The sequence below is a fragment of the Ursus arctos genome, unplaced genomic scaffold (genome assembly GCF_023065955.2).
Source record: "Ursus arctos isolate Adak ecotype North America unplaced genomic scaffold, UrsArc2.0 scaffold_34, whole genome shotgun sequence".
NCBI lineage: Eukaryota > Metazoa > Chordata > Mammalia > Carnivora > Ursidae > Ursus > Ursus arctos.
The window spans coordinates 10,124,663-10,150,775 of record NW_026623030.1 but is presented as its reverse complement, the minus strand read 5'-3'; the positions used below and the strand labels follow the sequence as shown (position 1 = coordinate 10,150,775).

General features: G+C 38.6%; 1 protein-coding gene across 3 annotated transcripts in view; it reads left to right on the top strand.

Moving 5' to 3' along the window:
- The window catches only part of TTC28 (tetratricopeptide repeat domain 28), a 590,823-nt gene that overhangs the window by 163,620 nt on the left and 401,090 nt on the right, over nt 1-26,113 (top strand). The window contains exon 1 of one of the 3 annotated variants that reach the window (XM_057306078.1): nt 1-26,113. This exon is cut by the window's left edge and continues 9,064 nt beyond it. The exons of the other annotated variants lie outside the window; for them this stretch is intronic. Within the exon in view, the coding sequence (XP_057162061.1) occupies nt 26,087-26,113 (27 nt within the window). The 5' untranslated portion in view covers nt 1-26,086. 3 annotated transcript variants of the gene reach the window in all.

Here is a 26,113-nt window from a genome sequence, read left to right as displayed (position 1 = left end):
AAAAGATAAATAAAAGACTGACAGAATAGTAATTATTCATAAAAGTATAACGTCTTAAGCTTTGAAACATGAAAAGATTGGTGAACCTGTTTGTTTTTCATTGTTGAGAATGGAAAACGGCTTCTCTTATTCTACTGAGATCTAGTGATTCATGTTGGGAGAGTATGATTTCTGTACTAAGCTTTTAAGACAGCTGTGATTTGTGAAGCCCATCATGGTTTCTCTGTTGATCCTCTAAATCTACAGGCCTTAGGCTGATACCTGGGGAAAATCTGCTCATATCATCTCTGGGTTTTATATCTTATTTTCTCTGGGTACCCACTTCTCACATACTGTTCCCTTCCTGCTAAAACCTCTTTTTTTCATTGCTAGTAGGTGGGGTTTTGCCACACCAACAACCAATTCTCTGATTCTCCAGACCCCACCATCATTCTCCAGATCCCATAATTCATTTCCATTATGACCCTAAGTACCCAGCGTTAGCACAAACTGGTTAAGTAAAAGGTCCGTCCCACAAAACTGCCCCCACTTGAGATACTAAGTTGTAAGTTCCAGTTTGCCACCTGTACTTCTGACCAACTGACTAGAAATCAGGAGTTACCATGACTCCTCCTCAGGTTCTGTAATTTGCTGTAACAACTCACACCGCTCAGGGAAATACTTGATGAAAGAAGTGTGTAGGGTAAGGTATGAGGGGGAGGGAGACAGAGCTTCCATGTCCTCTCTGGGCATGCCACCCTCCCAGCACATCACTGTGCTCACTAAGCCAGAAGCTCTCAGAACCTCATCACTTGGGGTTCATTGGGAGGTTTCATTATGTAGGCATGATTGATTAAATCATTATTGATTTAATTGATGACTATTCAACCTCCAGTCCCTTTCCCTTCTCTAGAGGTCAGAGGGTGGGGCTGAAAGTTCCAACCCTCTAAACATGCCTTTGTCTTTCTGGAGACCAGCCCCCATGGACCACTGATCTCATTAGTGTATCAAAGACAAATACCACTCCAGAGATGCCAAGGTTTTTAGGAGCTGTAGAGCTGTAGAACCCAGGACAAAGACCAAATACGTATTTCTTATTGTATCATAACCACCTTACTGAATTTTCCTTTTTTAGATGCTGTTTTAGGTTCCAGTGTCTTCTAATGTCCTTCTTGCAAACATACCTTTTCTTTGTCCTATTTTTTAGGGCGAAATATAATAATACTTTGTTACATTATTTTGTTGATAAATCCATGTTGATGTGTTCAGTTGATGGATTTATATTGGGGAATTGCACTTTCAGGTTAAAAATAGAGTTTCATTTTAAGGCAAGACATTCTAGAGATAATATCTAAAGCTACAAGGGTGACTTGTGGTAGAAACTTGGGGCACTGTTTTTGACCTTGTGGCAAATACATTTTTCATCTGGAGACCATGCATTATGGTTCTTTTCAAATTATACTGCATAGCTTCTTATACTTTCACTTTATTGGGCTTGCTTTACATTTTAGCTAATACTCTGGTTGGCCTAAGTGAGATGTTGATATATTGTAATGAAATACTGGTATCTCATGGAACCTCATGGCAAGAAGTGCAAGCCAGCACTTGAAGGAATGAAGTAAAACGCAGTTTGGAACTCAGGCAGCCGCTTTCTTAGTCTCTCTGTCTAGGGCCATGTGGTCTCTGTGTTAGTTTCCTGTAAACAAATTACCACACAGTTAGGGACTTAAGTGATAAATTTATTCTCTTTAAGTTGTGGAGGCTTAGAAATCTGAGATCGGTTTCACTGGGCTCAAATCCAGGTGTTGTCAGGGCCATGTTTTCCCTGGAGGCTGTAGGGGAGCATCTGTGTTCTTTGCCTTGTCCATCTTCTAGAGCTCCATTTCTTTTTTCTTTTCTTTTCTTTCTTTTTTTAAAGATTTTATTTATTTATTTGACAGAGAGAGACACAGCCAGTGAGAGAGGGAACACAAGTAGGGGGAGTGGGAGAGGAAGAATCAGGCTCCCAGCGGAGCAGGGAGCCCGACGCGGGGCTCGATCCCAGGACCCTGGGATCACGCCCTGGGCCAAAGGCAGATGCTTAACGACTGAGCCACCCAGGTGCCCCTGGAGCTCCATTTCTTACATTACTTAGCTCATGTTCCCTTCCTTTCTCCATCCTCAAAGCAGCATGGCATCTTGCTTCTTCGTCACTTATCTTCTTCTGTAGTAACATCTCCCTGTGCCGCTCTCTTACAAGAACACTCGTAATTATATTTAGGGCTTACCTGGATCATCCCCATATCAGGATCCTCAGCTTGATCACACCGGCAAAGTACTTTTTGCTATACAAGGTAACATTCACAAGTTCTAGGGATTAGGACCTGGTATGTTTGGGAGCTGTTACTCAGTTTACCAGTCTCTTATTGCTGCTTCTCTGTCTGCAGCTGTTCATGCTTCTGTCTTTTTCTGAAGACCAGTTTTTTCTGTTTGGCATATAAATACCAGTCATGTCTAACCCACAGTGGCAGCCTTAGGTTCTGGGTTCACAAGAGAATGATTCAGGCTAATAGAATAGTAGATAATAGAATTCAGTAGCTGTTCCAGATTCCTGTAAGAGGCAGTTTGAAGCCCTAACCTGGTCAGCTGTCCAGCCCTGGTCTAGCTGCCCATGGCCAGGTAGCAGATTGGTGCAGAGCAAGCATGGTTTCAGACTCTCAGTCATATTGAGGAGGTGCAGTCCTCAAAGAAAGATAAGTAGGGGACCTAAATTGAGGTTGTTAAATTAGTCATAACTTGAGATAGAAGAAATACACGTTCTTAAAAATCACAATTGGAATGTTTTGGTTGTTTTGAGAAGGATGACTCCAATAAGAAATGACAGAAACTTAATGATTACTGTCCCTACAATGAGAGCCAATCCTATGTTGAGGGGCCCTCAACATAGCATCCTAAGAGGTAAGCTCTTATATGTCTGACACAAGTAGAGGATGAAAGAAATGATAATCTGAGTTTAGAGGAGGGATAGGACACACGGACTGAGAATCAGATTCTTGTGTGTCTTTACTGTTTATATTTTCCCTGAGATTGCTGTTTAAATAGGTTTTTCATCATTCAAAGAAATAGTTTCTGTGGGTCTTGGGATTGCAACCTGAGCGATAGTTGCCATTTCAGTTTACATCGTGAACCTAAAGATCCCCTCCCTTCACTGCTCCCACTGTTAGTAGACCAGCTGCAGATTTGCCGTGGGGATCCATTCAGCTTCTTCTCAGAGCGGATTGCGTCTGTTCCTCCAAAATCATGCTCACGTTCTTTGAGGATGTTTTCCTTTTGGACACAGAGTTATATTTTCATAGCATCCTTACTTTGAACTTTGTTTCCCTAAAAGAAACGGGTCTTTTCTGGGGTCTTTCAAATTTCTTTCATTTTCGGCTATAAAAAAATTCTAAGCTTGTGAATGCTCGAGGCTTGCTTTTCTTTTAGCTCTGCTTGTCATGTATCATTCCTAATATGACAATTCCATCCTGAAGACTAATTGACGATCCATTAATTGATGGCACTTGAGATAGAAGAAAATGACCATATTCAACAGTATATTGTTAGTCTAGAAACAAATTGCTACCACAGCTGCCTCACTGAATAGGCTCACATGATGTGTCTGGTTGGAGCTAGATGCCAACAGATCAATAAGTACAGAGTTATTATAATAATTGAAAATCAGTATTAAAATTTAACAAAAGCTGTGGTTTTGTAATTTTTATTGAATTTTCAAGAATTCCAGTTATTAGTGTGGATTATTTTTTAGAAGATGGAATAGGATTTATACTAGTAAAATGTACGATTCCTGTTTTTTGGTAGGGGTGCTCATTTTTCACAAGTAGAATAAAGTGACCATTTTCAAAATTATCTTCCAAATATGTTCTAAGTTAAAGTGATAGTTGCCTTTTCCCATGCCCCTAATATATTACTTAGCAAGGATCAGCAGATGTTGGCCTACGCATGTTGGATGTGAGAATGCTGGTTATGGGCTGTGGGGAAAAATAAGAATAAAGGGGTGATGCTAGGAAACTAATGAAGAGTGAGGGGTGGGTACTGCCAAAGCCTGGGCACCCATAAAGTACAGAAGATGTGGGTGCTGACCCACGAGTATATGCAGAGTGCTAGTCTCTAAAACCATCTGGCTTAATGCATTTATATGAGCAAATTAGAGATGTAAATGTGGCCATGCAGGATTAATCACGCACTGTGCTACTCTTTGCTTATCTTAGTGCCAAATCACATTTCTCATTCTTCGTACTCTGTATGATTTCTTTAGATTTATTACTTTCGTTTGGTATACCATCTTTTATATAGCATTGATGTTCTACAGTGGAATTTTTTTTGGTGTCTGTACCTGCAACACAGAGGAGGGAATCTCAAGGGGAGGGAATAAACAGAGAGCATCAAATCATCATTGTTTTCTTTTTTTTTTCATTGCTCAAATGCTACCCAAAATCCTTAGTAAATTTACTGTTGCCTCTAGGTTAATAATCTGTTGGCATTCTCAGTATACCTTATATTTTCTGCCATTTTTCTTTCTTTATCCATTCCCCCAGCTTTATTGAGATATAATTGATGTAGAACTTGGGGTAAGACACTTATATATTGCAAAATGATTACCACCATAGAGTTAAGCAAACATCTCTATCATGTCATATAATAACCATCTCTCTCTCTCTCTTGCTCTCTTTTTTGTGGTGAGAGCATTTAATATCTACTCTCTTAGCAACTTTCAAGTATACAGTGCGCTATTATTAACTGTAATCCCCACGCTGTACATTAGATCTCAAGAACTTATTCATATTATGGCTAGAAGCTCGTACTCTACATATGTCTAGTTGATTTTCTTCATGCCAAGAGGTGGGAGACTTTTGAGTGAGAAAATGTAAATTGACTTGCCTGAGGTCACAATTTAAGTCCTGGTGCTCGAAAACAGTGAAATGTGATCATCGCTGTGGCAGAAATTGCTCGCTGTTCCCCAATATTCACTTCCTTTTCTTCTGTAGCAATAAACTCTGCAATTATTAACTAGACTTTCGACCACCCAGAATAAAGGGTACATTTCCCAACCTCACAGCTAGGGTGTACTCATAAAGCTAAATTCTGGCCAGTGGGATGTAATGAGAAGTGTCAAGTACAATTTCTAGGACATATCTTTATAGGGAGGGATGTGCTTTTCTTTCTGTGTTTCTCCTTCCTACTGGTTGAAATGTGGATACAATGGCTGGTGCTTAAGTAGCTAGCTGGACTCTAGTTGAAAGCTGGGTGTTGAAGATGGGGGTAGGCAAGAGAGGGGAATGGATCCTTGATGGTAGTGGAGATGGTAATCAGCCTTGGCCTTCTGATCCCTGAACTTTGTCTATATCAGAGGAAATTAAACTTCTCTCTCAGTTAAGCTTCTGCTACTTTGAGTTATCTATCTATTTTGAGTTAGCTGAGTTACCTGCAGCTAAACCTAACTAACCCTCAATAAAATAATCATCCCAAGATAAGACTTATTTTGTGCCTATAGTAAAGTTGGGGCATTGACTATTTCTAGAGTTTAGATACATATTTTTAAAACTTAAAATCTGGCTTTTGGTTTTCATCTCATTATCTATGTCTGAACTATAGTATTCCTGCATTTTTCCCACATGTAGAATTCACCGTAATAATTGTGTTTCAGGAAGATACCTAAAGAAAATAGTTTTCTTCCAAATGACAAAAACTACCTAAGTTGGTAACCAGAAAATGTAAATCCATGATGTTTTGTGGTTCTGCTGATTATGTATGATCGCTGGACACAGAGGTGCAGAAATGCAGTAAGAAACTGAAGTTTTGGGGGAGTCTATAAAATGGAAAGCATCTGGTATGAAGTCTATAAAAGATCACAGTATCAGGTCAAGTTCTTTGTGAGTTAAATTTGGCTTAGTATAAATGGCTTCCAAGTGGTATTGCTTCCTTCTGTTCTGGAAGAGGATATTGAAGCAGTGAAGAATGCTGTAGTTCAGTTAGGTGGCTATAAAAATCCTGGGAGGGTCAGCCCTGGTAAGTATCATCTTTTCCAGTATTGAAAATGAAGTGATAACAGGGGGAGATAGTAGAAAAAGTGGAAATATCATACAAGTCCTGATACTGGGAGAGAAAGAGGATATTTTATTTAAAATACTGTTCTAAAGAAGATATAAATCTGAGACATTTTTCCTTTTTGAAGTGAGCAAATGAAGACCAATAGAATCTTATCACATTCTAATTTAGTCTTTTCATAGCTAGGAAGGAAAAGCCTTTCCTAAAGAAAACTGAAAACTAAGCATCATCAAGAGATTATAAAAGATATGCATGTAATCAGGAAAATGAAGGTGCCGATATGGTAAATTAGCATCTGGCTTCCTCACCAATTCTGTGTACAAACATGACATGGTTTTTCTTTTTTCTACAATCACTTCTTCCAACCATGCTCTGCCAAATCCTTCTTTCCGGGCGGTTTCCAGATTCCATAACTTTCTTTGTGCTTTTGGATATTAAAAAATTCATTCTGGTCCAATTTAAAACTCCAGTATTACATACAGTGTAAAGTTCTTCCCTTCTCCTTTCTCCAGAGCCAGTGGTCCAGGCTTCATCCGGAAAGCTTTTTCCCCATGTCTTTTGGGCCTCCCATGAGAAACCTAATACATAAGGTTCCCCATGTGTTAGAAGGAAGGAGATGGAAAAGGTTATATGTTTCTCTCACTTTACTGGTCAGTTGTAGTTCACTCACTGTTGATTGTTGCAGTTTCTTTGGTCAACGTTGGCAGGTGTCCAAATGCTAGTTCTTTTATGGAAGCATGAATATTTTGGAGGACCCTTTAGGAGCTTCCCCGTTGCAGTTTCTTAATATGAGAGACTAAGTTCCATTTTTGTCTCTTCCAGCCTCTCAGTGTCCACCTCTAGTGTTATGTTTTAAAGCCTCCTGCTGCTGGAATCTCTTCATCCCTCAGTGGTCTTCTGGGGCGGGATACCAACAAGATATCCCAAGCCATCTTCTGTGGTATCTAAATTTTGGAAATTCTTGCATCTTTGCCATGCCAATGATGGGAGTTTAAACTATTTCGCTGTTGCCCCCTTTCTGCTAGTTCTCTCAAATTATCAGGCCCGATCAATTATTCATTGCCTAAGCCAGTTCTTAGAATGTGATGCCTAGACCAGCAGCATCAGCATCACCTGGAAATTTACTAGTCATGTAAATTCTTGGGCCTGATGGGGTTCACTAATCTGTGTTCTAAAATGCCTGAACAGCTGGTCTAACTGATTATCCAAATGGGGACTGAGATGCCAGTCTTCTCTTACTACAGTACTCTCAATCTTTATGATTAATTTTCTTGGAAGCTCCCAGCCCCACTTTGACTGCGTTTGGGGAATGCCGTATGACTCCCCAAGTAACTTCTTGGAATTTGTACTGTTGTTGTTGCTGTAGAGACTGGAAAGGTAGGGGTGGGGAAAGCAGCAGCATGAGGAGTATTATTTGGCAGTATTAGCTTATGCTATATTATGCTGGCATAGCAGTGCCCAAATCTCAGTGGCTTACAAGTACAAAGGTTTAGTTCTTACTCACACTGCATATTCTGCATTGGCTCTATAGGTCAATTGCAGGCCTGTTCCACAACTTTTCTTCTAGGACCCTGACTGGGCTCAGCTCCTATCTGAGACATGCTGGGCTCATAACAGAGGAAAAGGAGATGTGATGGAACCATGTGATAGATCTTAAAATTCTGTTCAGATGTGGCATATGTCACTTCTACTCCCATTCTGCTGGCCAAAGCTGGTCATATGGCTAAGCCTGACATCACTAGAGCAGGAATTTTACTCATCTCAAAGGGAGGGATTCTGGATGTGAAGGTGATCTGGCTGTGATGTCTGTCATCCCATCAATCGCCAGGGTTGATTCGGCTGATCTGGTTGGGTGGGCAGTGTCCCCTTCTTCTCTCACCGCTCCATGTGCGTCACTCCCAAAGCTTCAAGCTCTTTTGAAGAGGATGGCCTTCCCCCATAGAGGAGGACCATTCTTCAGTCAAGATTATACAAGTAGCTTCAATCCTTTGCTAGAACCTCCAAACAAACTCTCAAAGCAGGGGATTCTTTTTGGATGAGCCAGGCAGAGAAGAGCAGTGAGTATTTTGAACAAATAATGCAACCTATCACAGTTGCTCAATAAAATGTAGCTATTATTGTTAAGATACAGTTCTTATCTAGAAAAGATAACAGGAGAGGAAATACAATATGCAACAGTCAGAAAACAACTAATGTCAAACAGTATATACTAAGTACAGTTATAACATGGGTTTAGTGATGGCTGTGATTGAGGTGGCAGGACATGAAAAGGGAGAGAGTTCCAGAACGGGGCAACAGATTAAGTCATGGTCTGGATCAGGGTAAGCATAACTGGTAGAAAGGACAGAGAGGAGACCACTGTTTATGGACTAGGGTAACCTGATATAGAGTCAGGGAGGATAGGGTTGGCAAGAGAGGGTAGGCCCAGATTATAGAGGACCTTAAAAAACAAGGAAAAAATTGGATTTGATATTTGTTGGTATCAGAGTGTTTTTAAAGACTCAATAGAACCATATTGTCCAGTGGAAAGGGAGAGCTAGCCTGAAAAATTGTAATGCTATTTCTCACACTTACTAGTCATTCATCTTTGGATAAGTCAATGACCATTCATTCATTCATTCATTCAACAAAGTAAGAAATTAAGTATTACTGCTTACCAGGCACCATTGCATATACTGGAATATAAAGATGAAATGATAGAGATCCTGCTTTTATCAAAGTTTTAGGCAATTGAAAGATAACTATAGAAAATGCAGTAATGACAGTGGGCAAGGAGGCCGCAATGAGGAACAGGCATGGAGTGTGCCAGATGTTCTTTAAGAGGCAGAACATAGGTAATCAGATCCTACCAATGGGTTAAGTTACAGTATTTTGAATATAATGTAGCCATTTAAAATTAAAGGAGGTAGCTAATGAGATATCCTAGATATTCCTTTGGGTGGAAAAGCAGATTGCAAATCTGTATGCAAAGTATTCTCTCACGTGAGTTTGAAAAAAATGTTTGTATGCGCATAGACAAGTTTAGTGGTGATGGGAAGGACAAGTTTAAAATTTTACTTTATACCCTTCTATCTGTTTGCATTTTTACCACAATATATTTTTAACTTTTAAATTAAAATTAGTTAAATAAAAAAATATCTCGCTATAATCAACCTTTACCTTACCCATGACTTTATCTCTGGACTCAAACATCCTAATACTAATGCCTTCATGTTAATATACTTCAACTCCCACCTGGCTTCTTTCATTTATTCTTTCATCCTGATAAAAGTAGTCTGCTTTACAGATTCATCAAATAGTTATTCTTTTCCTATAGATTCTGAAGTTCACTTCTATTGTTTTGTTTTATAATTCAATTTTTTTATGGTGGTAAATGTACATGTCATAAATTTGGCCTCTTAAGCATTTTAAAATGTGCATTTGTTTGTATTGAACCCTTTTTCTCAATGAACATGTTCCTCCCCCTCCTCATTCTTCCTCCTCAGGACAGCAACATTTCCTAAAAGGACAGCCTTGACACTGATAGTTACAGTCACACCTGGAGTATTTGAGAATAGAGGGCAATCTAGACAAGGAGACACATACCAAAGATCAGAGCCAGATAGTAGGTTGGGTGTCAAGGTCTTCTGGAGGGCAAGAGCCAGGCATTGCTTCACTTTCTGGGTATTCAGAGACAAAGAAGAAAAAACTTGGATAAGAGGTGGGCACCAAGGAGTCAGGCCTCAGCTTTGGAGACTCCGGACCAGGGCAAGGTAATTGCATAATATGGAGCACTACCAGCGACAAGAAAGAAGAGATGCTGCTAATACATGCTTTCTGCAAAAAGCTGGATCTGCGCTTCGAGTAGGGGTGGGCCTGATGTGGAAAAAAGAAGCAGATGGCACTTTGACCCTGTTTTGAGAGAAAGGTGAGAACAAGGGATTTTCTGTCAGGTTCTATTCACCTTCTTTAGGCTTTCTATTAGGAAAAAAATTAGTAACTTGGAGTAGGTATATAAAACTCCCAAATGAAACTGTTTACCAATACCACCTCCTCTGTCAACACACACACACACACACACACACACACACACACACACACACGTGCAGCTAGGAGACCTTTTGGGCTTTGGATGTTGTGTTCAATATCTTTTACTGGGATGCATGAGTCATTAATGATCTGATAAAACCAGAGTATGCTGTTATTATTCTGGTAAATATTTTAATACTACCTTTCAGAAACTGACTTTAAAAAAAGATTAAGCCTCTTATTTAGGAACATATCTTTTGATGTTTCTGTCTTTACCAAATCCTGGTTTGTATTAGAACTTCTATTTCAGGGGATATTATCAAGAACGTTATTGAAAACCAGGCTTAGATACATCTGGAATTTTTCAAACTGTCTCACCCATTTAAGAGTGGTTTTTAGATATAAATTTGAAATGAAGTCCATACCTACTTTCAAGCTAAAATCTACTTTTGTAGTTTTTGTATTTCTGTTTGGATGAATTTGTTACCTTTTTTTTTGTTTAATTAATTAATTTTTGTATCTCTAGAAATCCTTAGACACTGCTTTCTTATTCATTTAAATGTGTTTTATTATTATTTTGAATTGTGTTCTAAGTTTTTTGAGATGAAATGTTGAAACAGATTTTTATATAAAATTAAGACAAAAATATTTACCACAAACATCCTTAATACCAAGAAAATCCAAATAAGTTGACTAAGATATTAGAAAAAATGAGTTCAATAAAATAACATTTCACTTAGCATTCCACCTAAGTTAAAAAATTTAGTGGAAAAAAAAGAGGCACATTTATCAGAGCAAAATTATTTAAGAATAATAATGTAAGTAAGAACTATGCGTGATTTTCTGTAACAAAAACAGTGAAAATATCAACAAATTTTTCCTAAAATTTGACACGATTAATTTGAAATTTATGTGGAAGAATGACTAGGTTAGAATATCAAAGATTATTTTGATTATTTTGAAAAAATACAGCTAATAAAAGGGGATTAATTTTACAATATAATAAGGCATACTTTTCAAAAAGCAATAATGAAAACAGTATGATTCTATTTGATTTGGTTATTATTAACAATTTAAAACTCATCTACATAAGACTATAAGAAGCTAGAAATTTCTATGGACTGTATGCATTTTGGATTTTCAGAGACGCAGATTGAATTATTTGTTATTAAGATATGACTGTGCTTCAGGAAGCAGGGGTTTTTTTGTTTTGTTTTGTTTTTAGGTTTCTTTTAAAGTTGGAACCGATCTTGATATTTAGAATAGTCCCGGTGTTTTAGGATTGGAATTTTAAAATTTTATCTTTGAAATGGTGGTGCTAAAATTGGTGAAGATTATAAGAAACAATGTTTCCATCTGCTTTTTTTGTGGGGCTGAGGAGAGGTTTGTGCAAAGGTTTATTGTAAGTGTTTGTAGTCATGGATGAGAAATGTTAGGCTACTATATGTTGTTAAAAAGATAAAGATTAGTTCCACCTTTATTTGGTCTTCTTAGCTTTGTTCTGTTTCAGTGGTTCTAATGTGTCTAAACAAGACACCATATACAGCCATGGTGTTCTTGGTAGAATGCTGTGAAATAGTGACATCTTTTATTATATCTTTCAAATGCATATAATGATAATTAGAAAATGATTCTGTGGTGTGTACTCATAATAAATTTATATCATCAGCACTTGTCCGTGAAAAAGTAGCCCGTTCAACTAGGAATGTTGATTTGTTTTTTCAAGTTTTCATGCTAATGTTTGTTTGCTAATTGTTTATTTTTGTCGTCTGGTGCTAGAAGACAAAAGGTAGCTCATGCCAAAGACTTAAAATTTGTGACAGAAAAGTTTTAAGTACAGAGAATTATATATTAATTTCTTCACAAATTGGAGAAAGCTGACTGCATTTTTTAAATAACAGTTTAATTGCAATATAATTCACCTACCATAAAATCCACCCTTTTAAAAGTGTACAATTCAGCGATTTTTTTTCATATATTCACAAAATTGTGCGGCCATTACCCAATTCCAGAATATTTTCATCTTGCCTAAAAGAAACCCTGTACCCATTAGCAGCCACTCCTCATTCCCCCCACCCCTCAGACCCTAGCAGTCACTAATCTACTTTCTGTCTCTATAGATTTTCCTGCTCTGGACATTTCACATAAATGTAATCATACAATCAAATGTAATCATACAAATGTGGTCACTCTCATTTTTAGCAGCAGAACATCTGAATCCAAAAACATCAGCAATCTTACCAAAGCATATTTGAGCAAAACTTGAGCTTTATTGCTAGACTGGATTCCACATCTCAGGAAGTGGGGTGACTCACGAAAGTGTGCATTTGGTGGTGAATTCATCAGCCTAATGAAGGGAACATTTCAAGGAGATGCTCTTTTGTTTAGAATTATTAGTGTTACAAGAGGGAGGAATGCTTGGGAGAAATGTGAATAAGACAACCCTTTAAGGTATTAACAAAGAAAATAGTTAAAAATATTTGTACATTTTAGCTAATCCTTACTCCTATTTTGGTAGTTTTTGCTCTTCAATTTTTGCCATTTACAATATAGAACAAACCCCAGCTGCTCGCATGGGGAGTTACCTTTTGCATCGTGTTCTATATGCAGCCGACTGTTAGTGATTGTGCTCAGTGGTGTAAAGGATAAGTTTTTGTAGAGACTGGATCTTCTGAATTCCTTACCATGCAGGTCAGTTAGTAACTGTCTTACGTTCAGAAAAACAGAAAATTCTTTAGGACCTTAATTCCTGTTGCTTAATTTGGTAATCGGAGTGTCCACCGTCTGACCCGTTCATGTACTTTTGAAATAAGAAGAAAAAGCCCTTCCATGTTTTTATATGGGTGGCCAGATAGACAGCACTTTTAAAAATTAGCATATGAATGTTTTGACTATCTTACTTAAGACAGCCTGTCAGTTTGGCAGCTCCGAGCCTGTTATTTCTGTGTCTTCTCTTTTTTCATTTTCATGTTTTGACAAATGAGATTGTACTTTTGACAAGTGATTTGTACTTCATCTAAGGATTTCAAAGTGTTTTTAATTTATTTATTAAACTATCTAAAGATCATTTTATCCATCCATTTTTGGGTAATGTGAGATTTTCCCTCATACAAATGAAAATAGAAAGTGATAGTACTGGAATTCCTTCAATAAAAAAACATTGGACAAAAATGATTTTTCAGAATAATTATTTTCAGAAGCTTGTATTTCTTTTAATGGAACATCTTTAGACTTAGGCCAGGTGTAGTGCTGACGTAAGGGAAATGGCCCCTTTTTGAGTCTGAAATCCTTTCAGAACTGAGGGGTTTTACAAGTATCCCTTGATGAATAAATTCCGTGCTGAAAATTTTACTGCAAAGGAAATTCTACATGTTTTATCTTACCATGTAACTGACATTAAATTGACTCATTCATTCAACAGTCATTTAATGAGGACCTAACATGTTCTGGGAACTCTTCTAAGTATTGGACTTTTATAGTGGTGAACAATACAGACAATACAACCACTCCATATAGACCTTATAATCTGTTGGGTGACACACAGATCAAATGAATAAATAATACAATTTCAAATTATAATATGTGGGTTGAAGAAAATAAAGTAATACACTATGTAGTAAATGTGGGGAGGGGAATTAATTTTGGTGAGGAGATCTCATTGAGGGCTTGCTAGTTGAAAAAAAAAATTGAATCTTGAGAAGGAAATACCTATTCTGGAGGAAGAGAATACCAGGCAGATATAACTGCAACCACCAAGGTCATGAAAGAAGCATAAGAAGGCAGGTCTGGCTGCAGCACCATGAAGGGAAAGTATGGTGAGAGATGAGGGTGGAAGGTAGAAGCCAGATCATGTGGGGCCTTTTCTTGGCCATGGTAAAGGCTTTGTATTTTATTCTTTGTGCAAAGAGGGTCCTTAAGTGTTCTTTATTTTAATTTAATTTAATTAATTAATTAATTTTAAGTAGGCTCCACACCCAGCGTGGAGCCCAGTGCCTTGGCTTGAACTCACTTATGACTCTGAGACCAAGATCTGAGTGGGATGTTTAACCGACTGGTTTTTTGTTTTTCCTTCATGAAAGGTGCCCGTTTTTTTTTGGTCGTTGTTTTGTTTTTTTTTAAGATATAAATTTAAGTAATCTCTGCACCTTTAAAGTGGGGCTGGAATTTACAGCCCCAAGATCAAGAGTCGCATGCTCTGTGGACTGAGCCACCCACCCACCCACCCCCTTAAGTGGGTTTTAAACAGAGGAAATGCATAGGGGCGCCTGGGTAGTGCAGTCATTAAGCGTCTGCCTTCGGCTCAGGGCGTGATCCCGGCGTTCCGGGATCGAGTCGCACATCGGGCTTCTCCGCTGGGAGCCTGCTTCTTCCTCTCCCACTCCCCTGCTATGTTCCCTCTCTCGCTGGCTCTCTGTCACATAAATAAATAAAATCTTAAAAAAAAAAAAAAAACCAGAGGAAATGCATAATCTGATTTACACTGTAAAAAGATCATTCTAGCGGTGCCTGGTTGGCTCACTTGGGTAGGCACCTGTCTTTGGCTCAGGTCATGATCCCAGGGTCCTGGGATCCAGCCCTATGTGGGACTCCCCGCTAAGCAGGAGTCTGCTTCTCCCTCTGCCCCTCCTCCTGCTTGTGCACGCTCTCTCAAATAAATAAAATCTTAAAAAAAATATATCATTCTGGCTATACGGAGAGACTGAATCACAGGAAGCAGAGTGGAAGCTATTGTAGTAGTTTAGGTGATATTAATGGCATAAAGAAGAAGATGTAGAGGTGATGAGAAGTGGCAGAATTTGGATTAGAATTTGTAGGTAGAAAGTTGAGGACTTGCTAGTTAGATGTTGAGGGCAAGGCAAGGAGAGGAATCAAGGTAACTGTAAAGTTTTTAGACTGAGCTCCTGGGTGAATAGAGATGCCATTAACTGAGATAAAATACAAAGAAGGACCAGAGTCTTGGGGAAAATCAAGAGTTTTTTTTGGGCTATGTAAGTCTGAGATGTCTGTTGGACTTCTTAGTGGAGATGTTGAGTTGGCAGTCATTTCTACAAGTCTGGAGCCCAATAGAGAGGTAGGTATTTGAGGCATAAATATGGTTACCATCAATTAAGAGATGGTATTTAGAGGCTTAGTAGTGGCTGACATCTCTGAGGGAGTGATTATAGGTAGGGAGACAAGATGGCAGAAGACTGGGCCTTAGAGCATTCCACCTTATATACATGTCGGGTCATGCAAGAAAAATTTGTGTTTCAGTATAAACAAAATCAAATGTCTCTGTGTGAGTCAGCCAGGGTTCTTAGTTGCAAGTAACAGAAAACAATTGCAACTGTTAAAATCATGAGGTACCTATATCTCAGCTGTATTGGTGCCACAGTAGCCCTGGGTGCCAGAGCTGAAACCACCATTGCTGGCTAGATGATGGAGGCCATGATGAGCTCTGGCGGCACTGATGACCATAGTAACTGGATGTTGCTGTGGCTACTGCCAGAGTAAATTCTCTCTGTCACTATTTGTGTCATTGGCTTTATATTCAAAGTTCTGGCAAAGAATTGAGCTTAGGTATGTGTCTTCATCCTAGCTGTTGGGTGGTGGGATAAAGTAATCATCTGACCTTTTTGGTTTCTGTCATGAAAGATATTTCCTACGTTCCTCAAGACTTAGCTAATGGAGGGGTGCCCGGGTGGCTGAGTCAGTTAAGCGGCCGACCCTTGATTTCGGCTCTGGTCATGATCTCGGCTTTGGTCATGATCTCAGGGTCCTGGGATCAAGCCCTACGTCAGGCACCCCATGTCAGGCTCCCGGCTCAGTGGGGAGTCTGCTTCAGGATTCTTTCTCTCCCTCTGCTCCTCTCCCCACACTCTGTCTTTCTCTCTCTGAAATACATAAATTAAAAAAAAAAGGGGAAATTCCCCTCAAACAGGGTGGTAATACAGATATTGGGCAGTTCAACAAACACCATAAAGAAGTGTCAGTTTTGTGATTGTAATTTATTTGGTTGCTTATAAATTCATAAGTGTAAATTTAAACAAGTCATTAAAGGGCCTCCAAATGGACTTCAAGAATAATATTTCTATTGACTTTCTTTTCTCATAGCCTATTTCCTGTCCTAGGATTGAAAAGAGATTCATTTTCCCTATTTTTTTTTTAACCATAGCCAGAGAAATATAGCCTCTTTTGGTTAAAACAAGTAAATAAGCCCCAATTTCAAGCATCTTTTTAAAAGAAAAGCTTATGTACGAAAACACACACACACACAATTACTACACTTGTACCTCAGGATTTCTTTAGGAAGATTAATAAATCCGAAGGTGCATATTCTGGCCCACATATCTGACCACTTAATTTACTTCAGAGAAATTCTGTAAACTTTAGCTGAAGATAACATATGCTAAAATTTCTCCCAGATTGATGAATTATATAATGGCAAAATTACACATGCTCTGTGGCTATGTAGCCCCAAATAGTATAGTTCATTCATCATATTTATATGAGAAAATTTGTAACACCGTCATAGTATTCTTATCATAGAAGATTAATTGCTTGCTAAAGAGATAACAGAGCATTTCCAGGTTAGCACCTGTGTCCTGTCATAAGTATCACTGGAAAATGAATGCTGGGCTTTTTCATTAGTGCTAGATTTTGTTGTCTTCCTTCAAAGAGTATTGAACTTTGTTCTGGCAGATAGTTAAATTACTTGTAGATTAAATATGCTTCTTTCAAGGTTTGTTTTTAAGCTTTGTTAAGGTGAATTTTAGAGTATACAGTTGACCCTTGAGCAGGACAAGGTTGGGGTGTCGACTCCTCCCTCTGTACAGTCGAAAATCCACATATAACTTTTGACTCTCAAAAAACCTATCTACTAATAGCCTCATTGACCAGAAGCAATACTGATAACATAAACAGTTGATTAATGCATATTTTGTATGTTATATGTATTATTATTATTATTTTAAAAGATTTATTTACTTGACAGAGAGAGAGCACAAGCAGGCAGAGTGGCAGGCAGTGGGAGAGGGAGAAGCAGACTCTCCGCTGAGCAGGGAGCCCGATGTGGGGCTCCATCCCAGAACCCTGGAATCATGACCTGAGCCGAAGGCAGATGCTTAATAGACTGAGCCACCCAGGCGCCCCTGTTATATGTATTATATACTGTATTCTTTTAGTTAAGCTAGAGGAAAGGAAATGTTGTTAAGAAAATCACAAGAGAAAGTAAGTTTACAGCACTATACTGTATTTATTTAAAAAAAAATCTGTAAGTGAACCTGTGCAGTTCAAATCTGTATAGATCAAGGGTCAACTATACTTCAGGCTAGTTTACACTTTCTGTAAAGACATGACTTTTCTGATGTTCCCTCCACTCTGGCTGGTTGGAACTTAAATCTTGCAGCCCTGGTGAGCTCTGGCAGTTGGTCAGCTTATGGCTTCCCTTTGCCTCACCTTGTGGAGTTTCACCCTCCACTGGGCAACTTTGTGCTCAGGCACAACTCAGGGAGACCCCTGTGAGGCTCAAGTACACCTTGTCGGTGTAGCCCCATTAGAGATCAGCTTCTCCATTTTGCTTCCCTGAATGTTCCAGCTATTTTGTCCTCAGATTCTGATCTCCTCGGCTCAGCAACCCATTGTGTTCTGTTTGGCATCCCCTTCCTGCTCTGTGGTCCAGAAAGTGCCTCTGGGCAGAAAGCCAGGGTGATCTGATCATAGGGCTCACCTCATTTGTTTCCCTTCTCTTGAGGTTCATAGTACTGTGCTGCCTGCTGTATGAAATGGTATGGAACAGTATTTTTCCTATATTTTATCCAATATTCTACTTATGTCAGGGGAGTAAACCTGGTCCTACTTGCTCTGTCATGAACAGAAGTAGAAGGCCCATTAGAAAAATGAGTGTACCATTGAAACACGTGAGCATCAGTTTCTGGCAGTTTGTTGGCATTAAAATAAAACCAGGACAAAATCCATGGTATGATGAATAAAGAAAAAAAAAAGGTTAGCACAGTAAAACAACAGCAACACTAAATGTATAGCATTATGCATGGGATGTATTGTGTGTGTATAATTATATATATTAAATATATATAATTTAATCCTCACAACAACCTGTTTAGGTAGGGGCCATTATCATCTCCATTTTATGGAGTTGGAGGTTAAGGTACAGAAAAAAAGGAATCTAGGTCATATAGCTAGTATATGGTGGGTCTAAGGTTTGAATCAGGCAGTATTGGCCACGTAAACGTTCCTGCCTCAGATCTCCCACCCATCTCCACTGGGCAGTGAATTGTGTTGTATTTAGGAGTATAGCATGGCTCCAGATTCAATTCTGTATTCTCTCTCTATCATTTAGCTCCAAACTCTATCCCTGAGGGGATCTTTTTTTTTTTCCACTGAAAGCTTTTTAATATCATCATTATGTGAATGAGCCCAAATCTATAGCCATAGCTACAGATGCAGATTCTTAATTCCAGACCATACCTCTACCTACCTACTCCACATTCCTGTGTATCTCTGATCACTACCTCAGACTTTGTCTCAAACTGAATTTAGTATCTACTTGTTCTTTCTGTGATCCATATCTCAGTGAGTGGGGTGTCTCTTTTCTTAAAAAGATGATGAAACATTTTGAGATCCTACTCTTTCTGTCCCTTTCATGTAACAGGTTCTTATAATCTGGTTTACTTATGAAATGTCTCGTAAGAAGGCCCTTTTTCTGTTTCTGCTGCCCTAATTCAAGGCCTCTTCCTCTCTTATTGAGCTATTGCAACAGAAATTATTTGGCCTTTCTGTCTTTATTGTTCTCCAATTCTTTCTATCGCTCACGGTACTTCCAGAGTTAGCATAAAAATCTAATGGATTTGCCAGTACCTTAAGTTAAACCCTGTACTGCTCATCATTATGTTCTAAGTCAGAAGTTAAGAACAAGGCTTTAGAATCTGAGTTAAATTTCCTTTTGACCACTTTCTAACCATGATATGGTTACTTCACCCTTAGGCTTAATTTCCTCTTCTGTAAAATGGGCATGATAATAGTTCCTCCTCACGAAGGTGTTAGGAAGAATCAACGAAATATATAAAATACTTCGCACATACTCAATAAATGATAGTTATTATTGTAAAGATAATATCATTTACAGCCTTCTAACCTGAACTCCATTGCACCTTGCCCTGCATTATAGGTTTCAGATCTATTGGGTGACATACTAATGTGGCCCACATTTTCATACTTCCGTGTTTTGGCTTATGCTCTGTTTCTTCAATCTGAAATACTCCTTCCCAAACCCCTTCTCTGCTTGTTGAAAGAATACTGTGCCACCTCTCCTGTAAAACCTTTCTCATTTACCACAGTCAGAATTAATTGCTCATTAGAGCTTCCACAGTCTTAATGAGAGAATATACCATTAGTTAATCCATTCTTTCTAGCACTTAGCTTACACTAAGAGCTTGGGCTCTGAAGAGTCAGACAAATAGCAAGATTGGTAAGTGTTAGTTAGTTGCTATTGTTATTGTTATTTTTATTAGTTGTCTACCTGTCTTCTCCTTCAGCCTCCACCAGATTGCTATCTCCTCAAGGGCAAAAATCACGTGTTGCCTTTTTGTCTCCTTCCACGCTGTCTAGTACAGTCCCTTGTATATAATGAGTTCGTGAGTCAGTGTGTGTTGGGTTTAAAGGGTTGGGCTTTTTTTCTCTGACACTGCCCGATAGTGGAAAGAAGTGAGGTGGGTAAGGTTAAGGGGGATCCTTTCTGGATGTTATGGAACAGTTTCCCTCCTGAGGAATAGGACCATGGTCCTGCATCAGCTTGGCTGTTTTGGCAGAATTCTTACTGTAACAAGTTATTTTAGTTTTCTTTCTTTAGCAAAGCAAGGCCTTTATATTCTGAAAACCAATTGTGTGAAATATCACTAATGAGGCAAAAATTTTTTTTATCTCAAATATAATTCTTTTGTCCCTTTACTTTCCTAACACCTCTTTAGATACTTGATACTTGAAAATAATTTGGTCTTTAGGAAAATGAATATATTTTCCAAATACTGTTTCACATTGAGTTGAATATTCTACCTATAAACACAATAAATGTAAATAAGTATGAGGCTAGCTTTTTCAGGCATTTACCCTGTGATCAAAGACAGACATATCATTCCTAAGGAAATCTTAAGAAAATTTGCAACAATGAAAAAAGGTATGTTTTTTTCATTCATTTCCTCTTTCTTGCTTTTGTTCGGATTTGAATAGGCAAGTAGTTATTGAGGAAAATACCATTTTAATAAACTGTTTTACAATATCTGCTTTTAGAGAAGTGATTTGTGAAGTGCTATGTTAAAAAATAAAGCCGTTGTAAAATATGCCTTTTAGTAGCTGTAGATCTGAGAAGCTGTGTTCTTGCTGTTTGATACTGGATCTTTGAAACAATAAGCTAAGTTATGACATTTTGAACTGTGTTAGCTTGGTAATTTTATATAAATAATTACTAATGGAGAAAGTATATTGGTATAATAGTAATTCTAAAAATATTTCAGATATAATTACCGATTCAATTTGGATTAAGCAACATAAAAACATAAAATAAATATGGTGATTTAAGATATTGGTATTTAAAGGCTTCTAGGTAATGGTCCTCTATTGAGTGGTACCTATTGAATGAAACCTGAAATACCAGACAGCAGGGGAAGAAATGCCATGTAAATACATGATCCAAAGTAAATACACCTAAATGATTGAAAATGAGTTTAAAAACTTGGATCACTTTGAAGTTTTAGATTGAGTCTGTCTTTCCATAGAAACATAAATATAGAGGCATCTGTGTGGTTCAGTTGGTTGGGTGTCTGCCTTCAGCTCAGGTCATGATCTCAGGGTCCTGGGGAGTCTGCTTCTCCCTCTGCCTCTGCCTCTGCCTGGCCCCCACTTGAGCACTCCCACCCTCTCAAGTAAATGAATAAAATCTCAAAAAAAAAAAAAAAAAAAAAAAGGAAACAAAAAATAAACAAGTATATTTTCTCTGTCGTCTTTCCTGATATAGCCCACTGTTCTCAGACTCCCTCTCCCCCAGTTTAAAGAATTTTGTCTTTTATTAAGTCCAACAAGGTCTGAATAAGGGAGATTACTCTTCAGTCCACAGACCGTGCATGGTAGTATGCATATGGATTCACAGATGCCTTCAGAAAACCACCCCCCAGATTAGTAACCGTGTAGGTCCCTTAATTTACATATGGGAAAGTGAGGCCTGAGTGGCTTAAGTCAGCAGTCACAAGTTATGGCATGCAGATGGAATTTAGACCTACAGGCATGTTTTGTTTGGCCTGTTAGGATGCTTTAAAATTTTCAAGCAAACAGTTAAAAATCAGGAAATTTTTAGCTTCTCATGAAAATTTAAGAGTTTCTGGCACTGTTAGACTGATATTCCTGCATGACATCAATTGAGAGAAGTTATGTCTCAGCTACCTCTTTTACATTACTCATGTAACAGTACTCACAATTCCCTTTTGTCTTATCCTTGACTGTGTTTCACTTACTCGTGTCACTTGCCTTGTCCTTTTGAAAATTTTTGTTATATCAGTAAATCAGAGGCAGAGTAGAAAATAGAAACTTTTCTCTTGACCCCTAAGCAATTGTAGATTTCCACTTTCATCACTCAGGCATTGATTTATAAGCCTTGAGTTCTAGTCCTTTCATTGCCATTGAATTGCTGTGTGGCATTGAACAAGTTACTTAACCCCTTGGAAGTTTAGTTTTGGTATCTGTCAAATGGTCATAGTAAGCATTTTAATAGTTTACATAGTTTAAAAATGAGGGTTTATATAAAAAACAGCCTTATAATACTAATATTATAGGGTTAATATTTTGTTACATATTAGATTGCTTAAAAATGCTGCTTCACCCCAAAAATTAAAAACACTAATTCAAAGGGATACATGTGCCCCTGTGTTTATATAGCAGTGTTATTTACAATAGTCAAAATGCTTATGCTTATGGAAGCAGTCCAAGTATCAATGACTAGATGAATGGATAAAGATGTGGTATCTATCTATCTATCTATCTATCTATCTATCTATCTATCTCATGGATAAATTCTTTTTTATCAGCCATAAAAAAGAATGAAATCTTGCCATTTGCAGTGACACGGATGGTGCTAGAGAGTATAATGCTAAGTGAAATAAGTCAGAGAAAGACAAATACCGTATGATTTCACTCATATGTGGAATTTAGGAAACAAAGCAAATGAGCAAAGGAAAAAAAGAAGAGAGAGATAAGCTAAGAAATGGACTTTCAACTATAGAGAAGAAACTGCTGGTTACCAGAGGGGATGTAGGTGGGGGGATGGGTGAAATTTGTGATGGGGATTAAGGAGGCACTCGTGATGAGCACCAGGTGATGTATGGAAGTGCTGAATCACTATATTGTTCACCTGACATTCGTATAACACTGTAGGTTAACTATATTGGAATTAAAATAAAAAAAAAAAAACGAAGCTAGATGACTGGGAAATTAATAGTGATGTCCAGTAGACAATTTAAATATATGTATTAAAAATGTAAAAGCAAAAAATGCCTGCTTCAGTTATGCCCTTTGCCTACTATGAACAGCTTCAGTGCCCTGCATACTATAGGATATAGTCCAAATTTCTCTGCCTTACAATGTTCCCTACCATTTGGTCCCAACATACCTTGCCAAAGTACCTTTTACTTTCTGTGGAATGGACTGGGCTTTGACTCACTTACCATTCATCCCTCACCCCTACCCCACCCCACCCCATTCATTCTTTTTTCCCAGAGTATTGAGCACTTCTGCTATGCCAGGCATGATTTGGGGCACAGGGGATTACAAAGCTGAACAGACAAGGTCTCTGCCTTTAACATTCTCACATTGAAACTTTATATTTTAGAGAGGTCAATATGTGTATCTTGAATACGTCTTACATACGCTTGTCTCTTTTGTTCACACTGTTCTCCCTTTTTCTTTCATTGTTTCATTCAACAATATTCAATGACTGCTTATTGTGTCAGGTATTTTTTCACGGGGTGTTGGTATTATAACAGAGCACAGTCCCTGCTCCCTTGGAATTTATGTTCTTGTGAGATGAATAAGACATTAAGTAAACAAACAAAATATATGTCATAAGGGCTATGAAGTAAAATGTAGCAGAGTAAGGAAGATAGAACATAACAGTGTGTGGGTCATCGTGCTATTATTCTAGAAGGAATGGTGAGAGACAGCCTTTCCAATATGATATGTGAATAAAGTCCTAAAGGAACTGAGGGAGAGAGCCAAGAGCCTCTTGGCTCTCTGGAGGAAGAGTGATTCAGATAGGGAGTGCATCAAATAAATGTATGTTTGATGTATTCAAGGGACAGTGGCCAGTAGGGTAGGAGCTGAGAAAGGGAGCAGGAGAGGGGTCCGAGGGGAGTTCTGAAAGGTGGAAGGGTCCAGATCCTGAAGGTCATTACCGTGGTAAGTACCTAGGCTTTTGACTCTAGAATGAGTTGTATCTCCTCTAAATTTTTACTTCCCATTCCTTTGTGAAACCTTGACCATCCATCGGTGTTTACAATGATTTCTCCTTCTAACTCCTGGAACACCTACTGACTGTGTAACTCCTTTGTTGCTTAACTGACTAAAGCAATGCCTGATTGTCTTTTTATAGGTGTTCTGTTTTGTCCTAGCTTCTTTGTAATTTCCTGTAGCATAGGGACTTCGTCTCACATCTTTCTATCCTAAATGTTATTTTGTACCTAGCTGGTATTTAATATATGTTTAGTGAGGCCCTGGCCTCAGATGTCAGCAGTAGGAATTTGAAAGTGATGTCTAAGAAAGAAGCAATAGGACTTGGTGATAGAGGAATTCCTTAACCTAAGGAATGATGTGAAGGTTTTGTTATCCTGGAAGAATGACAGAGCTATGGACAGATAAAGGAAAAATTGGGAAGAGAAGCTGATTTTGTTGTAGATTGCTGAATTTGGTTTGCAATTTACTGAACTTTCCATGCTAGTAGGATTTCCAGGTTAAGCTGTGTGGAATGATTTGGATATGTCAGAACATATACAGAGTATTGGTGTTATTTGCTGGTATTATTTGACTGCTGTATCTGATTTCAAGAGCAGGGACAGCCTCTTGCTCATATTTCTAGTGCCTGGAACAAAGGCTGGCAAATAATAGGCACTTCATAGTTTTACTGAAATGAGAGGTAGCTGTAATGCACGTCATCAAAGGGTCATAGGCTGTGGAGCTGCGTTATTGTGGGTCTGAATACCAGCCCCACCACCTTCCATGTGTTGTGGTCTTGGTTGAGCACCTGACCGCTCTGAATCTCAGCGTCCTCATCTGGCACATGGAACAGTAAGACCTCCCTTGCAGGGCTTGAGATAATGAATGTAGGCATCCGTCCTGGCAGAGAGTAGTGGCTTAAGAAATAATGCCTATTCATTCAGCTATAATTGTTAATATTATTACCATAAAAAAGATAATGCTTTCACCATTGAATTTCAGACTCTTAGGCTTGGAAAAGATCTCAAAAGTAATCTGTTTCAGGTAACTGTTTTAGGTATTTTAGTAACATTTGTAATCAGATAGAGTTAGTGTTTAATCTGCATATAATGACCCACATCAGCCAATCCTGCCAATGCATCTAGAACTTGGAGAGTAGTAAGTTAAACATTGTTGGAACTTGGACTCATAGTACATCAGTTACTATTATTATATACATTAGTATTCTAGTAGCTTACACCACCCATTATATTCCCATCTATCAAAATAGCCTCGTGGTGGGATAGGAGTTGATAGACATATTGGATGACAGATAATAGTGGAATTACATAGTATCTTGTGTTTGGAGATGTATCTCCTTAAATAAGAGGAATGAAACAATCTCCATAACAATAGTTTATAGTAATAAAATTAGTGCTAGATTTAGAGAAGCAGAGTCTATTCTTGATTAATTTTTTAAAAAATCAAAATCTTTTAAGATATCTGAAATCTTTTTTCTTCAAATCACACACTGAGATTTTGTAGCCTTTGGTCTGGAGTCCCTTTTCAATTCCTTTTTTCTCTTGATGTAACTCACAAATTCAAATACATCTTTTGAAATGGTTTCCTGATTTTGTAGGTCTCTCTTGGCTCTGATTCCTTAGGAGCTGTTAGGTGCCTCTCAAAGTGTATGCTTACTTTTTGCTTTGGAGCAGATGTCGTGGCACTAAGACCCAGAAACCGTTTGCTCTGTGTGGCTGGAGCTGGGCAGGCGGTGCTCACACTGAAGGGAAGGAAGTCATTAGTGCAGACTGAGCTGTGGAGTTGGGTTCTTGCAGGATTTCCTTCCAGCCTTTCCCCACTAAGGTTCTTGGGAATTAAAAAAAAAAAAATCTAAACACACAAACCAAGTTTTCCTATTTACAGTGTTCAAGGAAGGTAGGCATTTCGGGAAGGGCAGATCCTTTCCCCAAGTTAGCCAAGAAGGAAGGAAAAAAAAAAAAAAACAGCGTAAAGAAGCTCTGATTACAGATCTTTGGAATTTTCTTTGCTAAATTTTACAAACGAGAAATACACCCAGAATTTTGGGAATTGCTCCAGGCTGCGCGTGAGGGTTTGATTGCTTGTCTAATCTTTTTTTGAGAAGAGGAGAATTCGCCAAAAGGGGTTTGGATGGCAGGAGCCCGGCTCGGTGTCTGCATCAGCTCTCGTCCTGAGTCTCTTCTCTGAGGGAGGGTCTCTGCAGCCGGCTTGGAGACCCCCTGCCGCAGGCTCCTTTCGCAGGCGCTGGCTGCGCGGGGGGGAAAATGCCCCGCTCTCGCAGGAGTACGCTGGTTGCTGCTGGGACTTCCTAGCCCGGTGGGAAGTGTGTTCGTGGTGTGGGGATACTTTTCATTGAACTGAAGGCGAAAAGACTGGACTCTCCTGGGCTTTTTCCCTTTGCAGTGAATATGGGAAAGAATTAGGGGGTGGGAGGGAGGCAGCATGACTTGCAGTCGCGGCTGCCCTGCATCTGCCCCCAGCCCCCAGCCAGCATCTTGATGTTCCACGTATCGGCTGTACAAATATGATGAAATGGCAGCCCCGGAAGAAG